Here is a 15,536-nt window from a genome sequence, read left to right as displayed (position 1 = left end):
TAACCGTCAACAGCAACTTGACTACTGAAAATGTTGTTGATAGTCACTGCTTGTTGAAGGAGAAAGGCACACTTGGAGGTTGGTGTTTCCTAGCACCTGCATTCAAACGAGATGGATATCACGAATGCCACAGCTGGAATTGTGATTGGAAATGATCTCGTGTGATAATGGTCCAACACACAAGCGATATCTTTGAAATATAAGAATTCAACAAGTATAGATGTTGAATGATGGGTAACTAACTGCAGTGTTCCTGTCGTTTGTTATTGTTATCGATGAAGCAGAAGTCCTATGTGAGGAAAAGCTACTTGACCCAATTGCATGAGATTATGTAATAAACCATGACTAAGCACATATCTCCAGGCGATATCCGAAGTTGATGTTTGGCTAAGCTTCAACCTCCGACTCTCCAACCCCACTATCCACCAAAAGCTACTAAAGCATCCTCGCATATCGAGTTTGAGTTACCCAACGAATGAAGGTAATGAGATGGTAAGCACCATTCGGGGTGTTCACTTACCTGCCAATTTTGGGGGTACAAGTCCTAATCCTGTCATATTTATTGGAGATACCTACCCTTAGACAATGAATACTTTCACATAGGTGTACCTGCTTGAGAGTTGTTGCCACTTCATATCAATTTAACCCCGCCTTCACTGACTCTCTGAATCTTCCAAGAGATTGGTCTAGATTATTAGTCTGAGATATATCGGAGACCTCCATCGGCCTAAGTTGCAAGATAAGAAGCAGGCCCAATACATTATTATTTCCATCTAAAAGAAAGATACATTCTCTCTTTGAAATATTCTGCTCTTTTCCTTTTCGTTTTCTGCTTCTAACTATCTCACCTATTTAAAAGAACTAACTTTTAAGAGGCACTGAAAGATTTTGGTGGCAGGAAACATATCTTGAAAGGGGCGTTGGCGACCTATATTCCTCGATAATTGACCTTGGAGAGGTATCACTCTCACAACTCACAATGGCACCTATTGCTGTCTCCCCGAATCCCTCACCGGAACCTGCAGTTTCTCTTGCCTCCAGACACTCCCTCTCTTCCGTAACAACCTCTTACGATGATACCCTCCGTTTCTATCTCAACGGCACACGAGTTGTCCTCGATAATATGGATCCAGAGATCACTCTTCTTGAATATCTCCGTGGAATCGGCCTCACAGGCACAAAGCTAGGGTGTGCAGAAGGAGGATGTGGAGCTTGCACAGTTGTTGTTTCTCAATACAATCCAACCACTAAGAAAATATATCATGCAAGCGTGAACGCATGCTTAGCGCCACTGGTCAGTGTTGACGGAAAGCATGTTATAACAATAGAAGGAATTGGAAATACAAAAAGGCCGCATGCTACGCAAGAGAGAATTGCGAAAGGAAATGGTAGTCAGTGTGGTTTCTGCACCCCAGGTATAGTTATGAGCTTGTATGCACTTTTACGGAATGACTCGAACCCTTCGGAACATGATGTAGAAGAAGCGTTCGATGGAAACCTTTGTAGGTGTACAGGATATCGCCCAATTCTGGATGCAGCTCAAACTTTTAGTTCTGGGGCTGCATGTGGAAAATCTAAAAGCAATGGAGGAGGTGGATGTTGCATGGACAATGGCGGAGGTAGTGGTGGATGCTGTAAAAACGAATTGAAGGACGATCAACCTATCAAACGTTTTACACCTCCTGGATTTATCGAATATAACCCGGACACTGAACTCATATTTCCCCCACCACTTATGAGGCATGAATTCAAACCTCTAGCTTTTGGCAATAAGAAGAAGAAGTGGTATCGTCCTGTGACTATGGAGCAACTATTAGAGATCAAGAGCGTTTATCCATCGGCAAAGATTATCGGTGGAAGTACAGAAACGCAAATCGAGATCAAATTCAAGGCTATGCAATACACTGCTTCGGTTTTCGTCGGGGATATTCCTGAATTGAGGCAATTTTCATTCAAGGATGACCATTTAGAGATCGGGGGCAATGTTATCCTCACGGATTTGGAGTCGATTGTCCAACAAGCAGAGAAGCACTACGGACCCGAAAAGGGCCAGGTTTTCAAGTCAGTAGATCCATTTGTCCCAGAATTTTTCATATTCTTGCCATTGATGCTTTGGTGTCTATCATTGAATCTTGTCATATTTTTCCTTCGGGTAACGTGAGGATACACAAGCGTCAAACAACAAGACCAAGGTTGCATTTGACAAGTTTTATATGCTAACAATATCTACAGAGCCATCCATAAGCAGTTGAAATATTTCGCAGGTCGACAGATTAGAAATGTCGGTACCCCAGCAGGAAATTTAGCTACTGCTTCTCCTATCTCCGATCTCAATCCTGTATTTGTTGCATCAAACGCTATTCTAGTCGCAAGATCTCTGGATAAGGAGACAGAAATCCCCATGTCTGAATTTTTCAAAGGTTACAGATTGACCGCACTCGCTCCTGATGCAATTATTGCTAGCATTCGTATACCCGTGACTCAAAAGGGAGAGTACTTAAGAGCATACAAGCAGTCGAAACGTAAGGATGATGATATTGCTATCGTCAATGCAGCTCTTAGGGTTGCCATCGACGATTCGCATATTGTAACCAGTGCAAGTCTAGTATACGGAGGAATGGCTCCGACCACAATCGCGGCTAGAAAGGCTGGTGCTTATTTGTTAGGCAAAAAGTTTTCAGATCCCGCAACTTTGGAAGGGACTATGAATGCTTTGGAAGAGGACTTCAATCTTAGTTTTAGCGTTCCTGGAGGAATGGCGACTTACCGCAAGTCACTTGCATTCGGCTTCTTCTATCGCTTCTACCATGAAATTCTATCTACTTTCGAGATCAAGGATTTGGAAGTAGACGCACAAGTTGTACCAGAGATCGAACGTATAATATCTTTCGGTAAAGAAGATAGAGAAGCCACTGTTGCATACCAACAGAATGTTCTCGGGAAAGCAAGTCCACACGTAGCTGCCCTCAAGCAAACATGTGGAGAAGCACAATATACCGACGACATCCCAGTCCAAAAGAACGAGTTATATGGATGCTTAGTTTTGTCATCGAAGGCACATGCTAAAATCTTAAGCGTCAATTCTGCTCCTGCAATGGATCTACCAGGTGTAGTTCAATATGTTGATCATACAGATATGCCAAGTCCAGAAGCCAACTTCTGGGGAGCACCAGTTTGTGACGAACCATTCTTTGCTGTTGATGAAGTATTTACAACAGGTCAACCAATTGGTATAGTTCTTGCTGATAGCGCAGCACATGCAAGTGCAGGAGCACGAGCTGTCAAAGTCGAGTATGAAGACTTACCAGCAATTTTCACAATGGAAGAAGCCATCGAAAAGGAAAGTTTCTTCGATCATTACAGGTACATAAAGAAAGGAGAACCAGAAAAGGCTTTCGAAGAGGCAGATCATGTTTTTACTGGTGTTTCTAGAATGGGTGGACAAGAGCACTTCTACCTGGAAACCAATGCTTGTGTGGCAATACCTAAAATCGAGGATGGAGAAATGGAAATTTGGTCTGGAACTCAAAATCCAACAGAAACGTAAGTAAAATCGGATGCAACAATATTCTTCAGCTAACAATTTATCAGCCAAACTTATGTAGCGCAAGTTTGTGACGTTGCTGCAAACAAAGTTGTGAGTAAGGTCAAGAGGCTTGGAGGTGGTTTCGGTGGAAAAGAGACTCGTTCCATACAATTATGTGGCATTGTAGCTCTTGCAGCCAAAAAGACTGGTAAACCAGTCCGTTGCATGCTCAATCGTGATGAAGATATGATCACATCTGGTCAAAGACATCCTTTCTTATCTAGGTGGAAAGTTGCCATCAATAAAGACGGCAAAATTCAAGCACTCGATTTGGATATGTTCTGCAATGGAGGGTGGACGCAAGATCTTTCTGGTGCTGTATTGGATCGATCATTATCACATTCTGATAACTGCTACATGATCCCCAATATTCATGTCCGAGGTCGTGTTTGCAAGACGAATACCATGTCAAATACTGCATTCCGAGGATTTGGTGGACCTCAAGGTTTATACATGGCGGAGTCATATATCGAAGAAGTCGCAGATCGTCTCGGTATGCCAGCAGAGAAGCTTAGAGAGATTAATTTCTATAAGGCAAACGAGCAAACTCATTTCAATCAAGCCCTTAAGGATTGGCATGTGCCATTGATGTATAAGCAGGTGCAGGAAGAATCGAATTATGCCGCAAGGCGAGAGGCAATCACCAAATTCAACGCAGAGCACAAGTGGAAAAAGAGAGGACTCGCGATTGTACCTACAAAGTTTGGTATCTCTTTCACAGCACTTTTCCTCAATCAAGCTGGAGCATTGGTTCATATCTATCACGATGGATCTGTTCTTGTAGCTCATGGTGGTACCGAAATGGGTCAAGGTCTTCATACGAAAATGATGATGGTTGCAGCTGAAGCACTTGGCGTTCCCTTGGATAATGTATTCATCTCGGAAACTGCCACTAACACAGTAGCCAACACCTCTTCTACTGCTGCATCAGCTTCTTCCGATCTGAATGGATATGCTATCTTCAATGCCTGTGCTCAAATCAATGAACGACTTGCTCCATACAGAGAGAAATTCGGCCCTGATGCCACAATGAAACAGCTAGCTCATGCCGCTTACTTCGACCGAGTCAATCTTTCCGCAAATGGATTCTACAAGACTCCAGATATTGGTTATACATGGGGGCCTAACACCGGACAAATGTTCTTCTACTTCACCCAAGGAGTCACAGCCTCCGAAGTCGAGATCGATACTTTAACTGGTGATTGGACATGTTTACGTTCCGATATCAAAATGGACGTTGGTCGTTCTATTAATCCATCTATTGATTATGGACAGATTGAAGGTGCTTTTGTACAAGGAATGGGATTATTCACTACGGAGGAATCCCTCTGGTTCCGTGCAGGACCAATGGCTGGACAACTTGCTACTCGTGGACCGGGCGCATATAAAATCCCTGGGTTTAGAGATATTCCTCAAGAATTCAATGTTTCTTTACTTAAAGGCGTGGAATGGGAAGATCTTAAAACTATTCAGAGGAGTAGAGGAGTAGGTGAGCCACCACTTTTCATGGGTAGTGCAGTATTCTTCGCGATTAGAGATGCGTTGAAGGCTGCTAGAAAAGAATATGGTGTTGAGGCTGAAATTGGGGAGGATGTCAAGGGTGGCGGATTACTGGTATTGGAAAGTCCTGCAACACCAGAAAGAATTAGGGTTAGCTGTGCGGATCCAATTTTGAAGAGAGCGGAGGTGAAACCAAGAGAGGGGGAGAAGAGTTTCTTTATGAGTATTTAGGATGATATGATGATGGTCAAATAATGAGGGATATGGCAAAATTGGCTCTTGGTGGGAGTTTTTGGGATTGTGCGATGATTTCTTGGAGATATGCGGAGCAATCTTTTGGTTTAGCATGGTTGGGGTATCAGAGACACGAATTCTGAGTGACTTACTTTTTGAGATACTTTGTTTTTGCATATAAGAATGAGCAATGTGAATTTAAAGCATACAGAAATCATTCTCATGGCACTTTTGACAATGAAATTTCTTTGTTTTCTCCACTGATGTACGATCTACACCTGCCTGCTGAGAATTATGATTCAATTATAACCCGCCATAAATAAAACTCTAGAACTGGTATCAAATGAGCTTCAATGAGATGATGAATATGTTGTTATTGCGGATAGAGATAGAATCGGAGATATTTATAAATCACACAGACATGGTAAACAGTATGGAATGAACAAAGCAAGGTCGATAGGATGTCAACGTCTTCTGACCATTGTGAGACAACACAAGTCCTTCAAGTAGCTAGGTAGGTAGGTATATTTGGATATGTACACATGATTTGGTAACCAATCATAGGTATATATGTAGTAATTGCTTGTTTGGGATTTGAGATTTTGAGATTTGGTAAGGAAGGAATACAACGTAATCATTCGATCTACTCGTGGAAATTTTGCATATACTTGTACATATATGTATATATACAAAATGAGAATAGTTCTTCCTACAACGTAAAGTAGAATTGTATCTGAATTGACAGTGTAGAATAGAGTAGAGTGAGGTAGAGTAGGACAGGGATTCATAGATAGAAATATATTTTAGATATCATGTTTTCCCGTGTCTTATCAAGTCGTGCTAATTCTTTCTTCTCTTCTTCTCTTCTTCCTCTCTTCTTCCTTTCTTCCTTTCTTCTTATTCGCACTCTCCCACCCTACCCGAGCATCCACATATTTATTTCAGTTCCCTCCCCTCCCCCCCGACTCCACAATCGAAGGAACACAATCCCCGTCGCCCACTCATACATATTCCAAAATGATGACTTGTCAAGCATGGCATCCACAAGTTCCCCGGGTGATCACTGATCTTCCGGTTCCCCCCATCTATGGTATTAGTATTTCAAAAAATCTATTTGGCTTCTGGAAGTTGGGTGGTTGGGGTTTCCGTAAGAAATAAATTGTTTGTCTGTGCGAGGTGAGACAGGATAGGATAGGATAGGATAGGCAGCACTAGGTACCTATATATGTATATAATATCTAGTAGATATGTACGTAGGTATTTATAGGATGTGATATGCGGGTACCTAGATACTTCTGGGTGGAAAGTTTGTGTATAGTGGTTATTTATTATGGTGAGCTAGCTATAGCTATGGGGTATACGATGAGATGAGATGGGTATCTTGTTCTAGCTTCTAAGTCATGTATGTGATTCCACTCTCCCGGGTCTGTTATCTCTTTATTCTTCCCTGCCCATGCACACTCCCACTCATACATAGTAATGATAGTAATGACAAGTCATCAATTCATTCCAAAAGGTCCCACATCAAGATTGATATTTCTCATTCCCCCTCCCAGTTGTGAAAGCGTTCATGAGCTGGCATTGCGAAAGCGGGCATCATCGCACCACACACATGACAAATTTCCCGATGATCCATTTCCTCCTCCTCATCCTCTACATTCCAAAAATCTAGTTCGTCCACCGCATCTTGCGAGCGAACTATGTCTTCTGAGCCCATGGTATACTCTGTTTCAACGCGATCACTGGAAGGATGCTTCTTTACAGGAAGCTGATTCCCATCTGCCACGAAATCAGGTGGTGTGTCTCTATCCTGCACCTTCCACTCTTTAAGCCTCGCCTCTTGTCCCTTGAACATGCTGCCTATATTTCTACCCACGCCGCCTGAAGATCCGTCTTCAGTAGCTGCTTCAATCATATTTGTGACTCCGATATTGACCAGACTCAGATTCCAGTCCGCTTTCTGTGGATGTAATCTTCGAAACATGGGTATTAGAGATTCTTGGATGAGTCGTTCGACAATACTATCTTTACCATCTTTTAAATTGAAAACGAAATTGGGTACGGGTCCGGATCTGGATATTCGATTGAAGCTGCGGGTTCTGGTGCCATCCGCGTTCAAGGGTGGACGAGGTCGGGTGGACAAACGGAGTGTTTTGGGGTGAGCTATCCATCGTTTTGATGGTATGTTAGATTTTTCATCGTCTTCAAGTAAATCTTGATGCATTCTATTCAAGAGACTTGTTGTAAGTATTCGGAGCTCTTTTATTAGTTGTGGCATAGTATCAAGCTTGATATATGAATCCTCGATTGAGATTTGAGATGGTACCTTTCGGATATCCTTCACATCTGAATCATCGCGACCATTGATCAATGCCCAAGCCTTACCTCCGATACCTCTCTCTGCCCCAGATCCTCCAAGAAGCTTTTCCAGTATCTCAGGGCCAATTCCGGGGAAGAGACGAACATCACGGACTGTAACAGATTCTTTGGTACCTCCATAAATCAACCCACTTTCAAAATCGGCTGGGCGTGATAGAACATGGTTTCGAATACGTTGAGACATTTTGAACCCAACACCAGGTATTTTACCAATATCATGGCTATCGATGAATGTTGTGACATTACTTTGTAGTCCATCATCACTGGGTAACGCTTCATAAGGTGGGAGAAGAGTTGTTTGACCTTTTGGTTTGTGAAGGTTGCCTACCAATTTACTCAAAAGTTTGTTCGTGGATATACCAACGGTTGAAGTGTAGCCTTTTTCTTCTTCCAGGCTTAATCTTAAATGCTGGGCAAGATGTGAACCCAAAATCAACCGAGTAAGTAGTCCGATATCATTATTCGGCGACCCCGAATTCAGTGTATATTGAGGAGATGCTTCGCCGCACGGCTGCAAATCGGGATAGCCATGGCCAGCAATCTTCGTGGCATCAAAGGTAAACCCCGCGGTAGGATCATTACGGTCCATTTGAAGGAAGGAGTGGGTCAAATCATTGGGATTGAGAAGTTTCTGATTATAGTCGACAATATCTGTGACGTCCATGAATACTTCATCAAATCCTAACCGTTCGACTTTTCCCGACCAACTGAATTTTTCCAAATGTTTATATAACATTTTGGAGGCATCACGAAATCGACCCAACTCTTCTCCCAACACAACAACAACATCGGGACAGATTTTCTTGGCTTCATTGATTAATTGTAATTTACTCAGACCACGATGTCGAGCTTCATAATTGCATGTGACGATGATTTGTTTCTAAAGTGATCACTTAGAACTTGGATATACATAGGTCTGTAGAGTTTGTACTATTTTGAGCCGACTTTGACAATAAGAGAAAGTCTTACCTGTTGTACAGCCTACTTATTATTACATCAGCCATGTTTCATAGATCAGAGGAAGACAGACAGAGAGAGGAAACCAGATGTGAATATTTACCAAAGGTACTGATTTTAGAGCGGGATTCTCATTTTCAAAGACAGACGCGTAAAAACAGTCATAATCCTACAAACTCCGATCATCAGAATAGATACTTTTTGGAAGTGACGTGTTTGTTTACGAAATAGTGATGAATATAGAAATCCTAATGGGGCTGACTAACAAAATGTATGATTATCCTATGATCCTTTCTTGCCATGATGATTTATTATTAGCTCAGTAGTATTTTGAGTTTGCTGGCGACGATGAGACAGGTGGATGTGAAGATTTTGGTCCCATTTTTTCTTTTGAAGTTAATTTATCGTATCGTGTCGTGTGGTATCGTGATATTGAACCTTAGTCTTTGTCTTGGTCCAAGTGAATGAAGTCTCATCCGAAAGAAGGTTCTGGGAGGAAGAGAAGATGCCAAGTTTGACAGCAAAGAGAAGGATTGGGATTGTTGTCAATGATACTCTACCTAGGCAGATCCATCCGTTTGGATATCAGGATGTATGGATGTATGGTGTAAGTCGACGTCAAACACATCAAGTTATCGTCGGATATACCTTTGCTTTGATCTAAATGTAAGACGGAGTGGAGCTTATCGATAAGCAATAGTATACCTTAGTCGATCAGACTGCCAGAATCAAAGATGCCATTCTTAGAACTTTGTGCGGAAATTTGTTTCCAAGACACGTTTACACTGTACATGTCTAATCATGTCTAAACATATCTTATGGTGGACTCAAAGTGGAGTTTGGAGATCTTTCTTTTCGAGAATTCTATTTTGAGATACATCTAATAAGTCACGCGTTTGATGTGGAGAGTTACCAAGAAAATACTTTACACTGTCGGCGTACTCAGTGGGTACAGTACGAGTACGAAGCAAACTTTGTAGCATTCTCGCCATCGCCATCGCCATCGCCCCTTTTGCTTTCGTAACCCCTTCATCGCCTTCGCCACCAGAAAGTGGTTCTCGGAATTCTAAACTCAACATTTTCGAATACGATCAACCAGACAAATCAAAACATAGTTCACTTTATGTAACAATTGAATTATATTCAAATCAATAGTATGTTGAAGCCAAGATTTTACCCCATAGATCTCATCCATTACTTGTTTCTAATCGTATTGTTTCCTTGTCATTATCACCCATTCAATAAGCGATACTAACGCCAAAGAGCGTCTTCAGCTATTCGTCTCTCAAGGACGGATAAAGTTATTTCACAGGGCTACAAGGCTATCATGAAGGGAGGTTCTAGATATAACTAGGTATCCTATGGATCTATCATGAATTATTGATTGAAATAACATAAATAGCATATGGGATCAGTTACTTAAGGAGGACTAAAGGGGCGAAATCAATTATTAAAAAGTAACAGTTGATATTGCAAGAATTCCTATAATAAGATCAAGCCACCACACTCACTGGTCCCATTCCCCTTGAAACAACCAATCGTCTTGAATAGTCTTGATTTTCCAAGTCAAAATTCTATTCGCTCAAGCGGTGTGATATTCAAAAAGGACCCTTGCATAGGCGCCACTCACCCATGGACACCATCCACTCCGATAGTCCGAGATCCCAGATTCAGCCCAAATCTGTTACTCCATCTCCGTTCACTACTCCAATTTGCTAATCCAACGACTACTACTACCTTGACTATCATAGAAACGTCCTACTCGAGTATTGCTGACCATCGCTCCGTAAACTAAGCTAAGGTAACTAACTCCTCATACTTGTATTATTCAACTTCTCGGGAAATCCTTCCACAGCGCTTCAAGGAGCCACAACAACCATTGAATCCTTATATGGGTCTATGAGATGAGCCTAGTAAGGTGGTTTGATGACCATCCCGAATGCTTGTCAACCTGTAGTACGTGGAAGTCAATGAAATATTTCTATTTGCTTGGTTCAGTTTTTTTTAACCTGCACTGCAAGCCCCTCGTCACATCATTTCTATAAACATCGCGCCTATTCCCATACCTCACAAGCATAAGCAATTCAAACTTAATTAGCAGATGCATGACAGGTGATAAGACTGTGCTTAAACTCTAAACTCTCCCATCAGAACTTCTCCCCAGTTTTATTTTATTCATCTATTTCTTGGCCTAGGCAAAGGTCGATGGTGATATACATATAGCTGCGGCACGGTCACTGTTGGTTTCACTTGAGGGGCAGTTATTCATATCTTTTTTCTCTCTCTTCCTACTTATTTGTCTTCCGCCTTACGAAATTACGAAATCATTTGACGAAGTTTACGACTACGCCTTGTTATCGGTAGATTAGATCCATTATATCTAAGCTACCTAGGCCACCTGCGACTTTTTTGTGACCCAAATCAAAGTCTCGATTCTTAGACGAACACTCAACATTCAAATATATACTCTCGTACCACGGACCAGAATACATTCAAGGAAGAGTTTATTAAGAATCCTACCAAATCTCTGACTATGATGCTGGCACCTGTTCAACAGTGCTCCTCTATAATTATGTCTTTCCCTCCTCGGCATTCGTCACCACCAAAGAGACCGAAGTTGTCTTTACAGATCAAGACCCCATCTGCTCCACAAACCATCGGAAAATCCTCCACGGCATTAAAATCAGACATTAATCCATCGTCACCAACTGCATTTAATACACTTTCAAATGCATACGCAACAGCAATTGAAAATGCCTCACCACAAATATCAAAGCCGGCAAGCCTTGAAGCTAGACCTTCCTTGAGAATTCAACCCATGCCTTCACGACTTCAGACGACACGACTCCAAACGAATATAAAAGCAGAAGATGGATATATACATCCATCAGAGCGCACTGCGACTCCTGGCCCATTTGCGATATCATATCCTGATACCCCAAGTTCAGCTCACCCAGATTCAGCTCACCCCAAAGACTCCCTAAACTTCACATTTACCCCTCCACATTCAGCTGGCTCATCCGATAAAAAGATGTTTACCTTTGCATCGCAAGCTTCGAATAGTGCATCGCCGCGAAGTATGAGACGACTTACTCCATATACACATCCCAAATCTCTCCATAGTATCCTTCGGAACTCACCACTCCCACCTCCAAGCGCCGTCGCACCTGCGACACCAAATACTGCAAGTCGACTCGCAACACGATTAGCAAACAAGGCCACGAAGAAAGTAGAATACGATGACCCTTTGACCCAAACCATCACCACTAATAAATATGTAAAATCGCACATCGATCTTCTATCCGAAGACTCTCCTCATTCCGCCACAGATCCCGAATTCGCGACTTTAGACACTCTCGATACAACCATGCAATACACTGGTGATGAAACACGCGATGGAGGACAGACTCCGGGACCATTTGAAGAAATGCGAAGAAGAATGGCAGAAAGTGGATTAGAAACTCCCGGGTTGCGAAAACGTAAGCGCAAGGACAAGAAGAGAAAGTGGAGATGGACAATAGGAGATGGAGAGGATAGTGATGCGCAGACGACTCCTACGACTGCGTTGGAGAGAACACCGATTACATCGATTTGGATGGGTGGAGAAATGACAAATGGGGATTCAGTAATGTTTGGGAATGGAAATGGGAATGGGAATATAGAACAGGAAACTATTTCCAGAGATGGAAATAATAATGTTCCATCGGATGAAACGATTAGGATGAGTAGAAAGAGAATTTCTTTGGGAAATTTTGAAGGAGGCAGGATAGATGAGGGTAATGATGATCGTGATAGGCGAACACAGTCCGTGGAACTATTTACCGATTCGGATATGTCAGAAGAGGGTGGTGAAAGACCTGGTACATCACATTCTCTCTAGTTTATAGTTTTACGATAAATGATTTTATCACCTACAAAGGTTATTTTATAAACATCAGTATAAGCTCACCTGTCTTGATACATCAGACCGGTTACATGTATGAAGAAGTTGTACTGTTTGATATGACTTGGTAGATGACTCGATTATTCGATTCTATTTACAATATATGTATGGGCTGATGGGATAGAAGAGGATATGAGGTATAATTTCTAATTATGTCATTTTGTATCTAGTATTCTTTCATATTTATTAGATGTGTGATTGATATATGGCGAGATAAGTTGTAAATAAACGCAAAAGGAATATAGAATAAATCAATAAATAGTTGATTTTCAGAGACTCTTATCCGAAATACTTGTGGGTTATCATATCAACACATTCTATCCGTTCCACTCCTGGTGCTAAGGGAAGCTCGGAAGTTACCACATCTTCCTTTTTAATACGTGAAATAAAAATATAGAACAAAAAAGCCTTCCTAGTTACATCTATCTTTCCACCCATCTCAATTCGATAGGCAATCCTCAATTGGTTCATCCGATTTTGCTCGGTGGTCGGAATCGATATATAGGTACCTAGTTAGGTATTCATTGCAAAGTACTCAGTGCTATTTACTCACCTGTTCTAATGCTTTTCATCTTGATTCTAAAAAGTATTGATTCACAAGGCACAATTTTTACCAATAATCTATTTTTGTTTCTCTCTCTTAACTTCCTCCTAACTTAACATTGTGATATTGCAATCCCATCAGTCGGTAGATCATAGGACAAGTGCTCACGAGATCAAGAAGTCATCTTGATCACTTCCGACCAATAAGGAAAAGCGATGATCATAAAAAACGAAAGGAAAGTTTGTTATAAACTTTGAGAGTTACTGTCGTTGATCGTGAATATTCAGGAGAGAGAGAAAGAGTTTTCAGAGAGTTGTTTCGTGATGTTGCTGGGTGGGAGAGAGGATGAAGGGGAAAGGGTCATTTGGTGCCATATCTTAGGCGCGGAGGAGGATGCGAGAATATAAAGGGGGAGAGATGAGACGTTTGTTTGGAAGAATCATTATCGCAGAGTTCTTGAGTGTCTTCAGACATTTGGATTCTGAAAGATTCTCGTCCTATTTGCATTCTCGTTTTTGGTTCTGTCTTTCTTCTGCCTTCGTTTCTTCAATCTCTAGATACTTGTGCACATAGCCAAATTCTCATAAGATCGTTGATACTTTGCCCTTGAGATCTATTATATTATCTTTCCGTATCCCTATCATCATGTCCTACGATATCGAAGACGGTGCTCCCACCACCCTCAGCCTCTCTTCGATAAACAGCACCAGTACCTCTCCCTCTCAATCCCTCATCCCTAGTTCAGCCTCCCACCATGCCCACTTCTCAATGAGCACACATCAATTCCCCGATTCACCCACCCTTGGACCTGTTCCCGCAGTCATTAAATCCTCCAACGGGAATCTCTTCTGGGCCGACGAATCCTGCGCTCGTCGCGTGGGGCTCACCTGCAACGAAGCTCGCCTCTTCCTGCAATTGCAATCCGGTAATTACAATTACTCGGAGTATTCTCCCATGTTCCATGCCTTTGGAGAGGAGAAGAATAATCTCCAACGCAAACTCAGAGAATTGAAATGGTGGCAGGTGGAACGGAGGAAGGAGTGGGAGCAGAGAGTAGAGTGGTTGAGCAAGATGGAAGAACCGAGACTTTGGTTGCTTTATTTGATGGCGAGGAAAAGAAGGATTTTGTGGGTGGCTTGTAGAAGGGTTCTGGATAGGTTGAGGTATAAGAGGGAGGAAAGGGAGGAGAGGAAGAGGAATTCCCAAATGGGAATTGAAACTTTGGAAGAATCGACCACAGGGGAAAATTCAAGTCCATCGGAATCCGAGGACACGCAAACGGGTGATGACTCGCAATCGGTAACTGAACTAACTGCAGATACACTCACTCATCTGGTTCCCGCTCATCAACTTATCTCTTCCCCAGCAAGCACACATTCTCATAGTTCCGCCACCCACTCTCACTCTCGTTCGTGCTTACACAAACTCACCAGCAGAATGAGACAACCCGAGAAGTCCCACCCCGACCCATCCTCCAATTCCTGCCCAATCTTCAGTCGTCCCTTATCCGCCACCACTTCCTCCCTCCAAGCCCTCACCACTCTCCTCCTCCCCCCTCAATCCCCGTACCTAGTCCTCGGCTACTTCCCTACCTCCTCCCTCGATCCCCACGAAACCTACATTTCCCTCTCCGACCCACGTACTCTCTTCTCCTCTCTCCATCACGCCGAGCGCTCTCTCCGAGGCGCTCGACGCTTTTTCTCCCTCAAATCGCTCACGGGGTTTGGTCTGTATAAATGCGATATTGAACGCGGTGCGCATACCAAGATTGGGCTGAAGGAGGAGGAGAAAATGGTGTTGAGGAAGTTTTATGCGGCGTATAAGGTGAAGAGGAGGAGTATTCCGTGGTTTGGGAGGGGAGAGTGGGATGAGGATTTAGGGAGGGCGTGGCTGGGGTGGGTTGAGAAGAGTTTGAATGAAGGGAGTCATAAAAAGGACGGGAAGGGGGAGAGTGCAAAGAGGGCTAAAGGACCGTTGGAGGGGAGGTGGAGTTTGGAGTTGGTTTATGACTGGTAAGTTGGTTTCTTTTTTTCTTCTTTGATCTCTGGTTTTGATAAAAATTGAGATGAGATACTAACATATAAACAAATAAACAGGTGTCCATATCGACTCAGCGCCGTAGTCATCACCCCGCTACTCCTCAGTCTAATAGTAGGAACCTGGTTTATGGCAGTAACCGGTGATGTGATCACAGCTTGGACATTAGCTTTGTATATTGTGACGGCCGCTGCGGCTATCGTTGCACTGTTGGGTATTATTGGGAGTTTGAAGGATGTTTGAATATTGATTTGTACTGTGGGGATATCAGTCTGACGTATAATATGTAGTTTGCTGTTAAGCTCTTGGGTTGTTGCAATGGGGAAACTTACATGGCTGGGAATTGTATGGGGAGT

General features: G+C 42.6%; 4 protein-coding genes across 4 annotated transcripts; 3 read left to right on the top strand and 1 right to left on the bottom strand.

Moving 5' to 3' along the window:
* Nucleotides 1-979: 979 nt before the first annotated feature.
* On the top strand, nt 980-5,317 carry Bfra_003760 (putative xanthine dehydrogenase protein; the record flags this gene model as incomplete). Its single annotated transcript, XM_037334164.1, has 3 exons — nt 980-2,157; nt 2,233-3,543; nt 3,592-5,317. 3 exons carry the CDS (start codon nt 980-982, stop codon nt 5,315-5,317), a joined length of 4,215 nt encoding a protein of 1,404 aa, XP_037194251.1.
* A 1,543-nt stretch (nt 5,318-6,860) lies between these two features.
* Bfra_003759 (putative dna polymerase protein) lies at nt 6,861-8,435 on the bottom strand (the record flags this gene model as incomplete). The annotated part of the gene is made up of 1 exon (XM_037334163.1): nt 6,861-8,435. One exon carries the CDS (start codon nt 8,433-8,435, stop codon nt 6,861-6,863), a length of 1,575 nt encoding a protein of 524 aa, XP_037194250.1.
* A 2,793-nt stretch (nt 8,436-11,228) lies between these two features.
* On the top strand, nt 11,229-12,536 carry Bfra_003758 (putative glucan 4-alpha-glucosidase protein; the record flags this gene model as incomplete). The annotated part of the gene is made up of 1 exon (XM_037334162.1): nt 11,229-12,536. One exon carries the CDS (start codon nt 11,229-11,231, stop codon nt 12,534-12,536), a length of 1,308 nt encoding a protein of 435 aa, XP_037194249.1.
* Nucleotides 12,537-13,788: 1,252 nt separating this feature from the next.
* Bfra_003757 (uncharacterized protein) lies at nt 13,789-15,423 on the top strand (the record flags this gene model as incomplete). The annotated part of the gene is made up of 2 exons (XM_037334161.1): nt 13,789-15,155; nt 15,240-15,423. The coding sequence occupies 2 exons, from the start codon at nt 13,789-13,791 to the stop codon at nt 15,421-15,423; spliced, it is 1,551 nt and encodes a 516-aa protein (XP_037194248.1).
* Between the last annotated feature and the right edge of the window lie 113 nt (nt 15,424-15,536).

This window comes from Botrytis fragariae (genome assembly GCF_013461495.1).
Source record: "Botrytis fragariae strain BVB16 chromosome Unknown tig00000045, whole genome shotgun sequence".
Classification (NCBI taxonomy): Eukaryota; Fungi; Ascomycota; class Leotiomycetes; order Helotiales; family Sclerotiniaceae; genus Botrytis; species Botrytis fragariae.
This window is presented reverse-complemented; position numbering and strand designations above follow the sequence as displayed.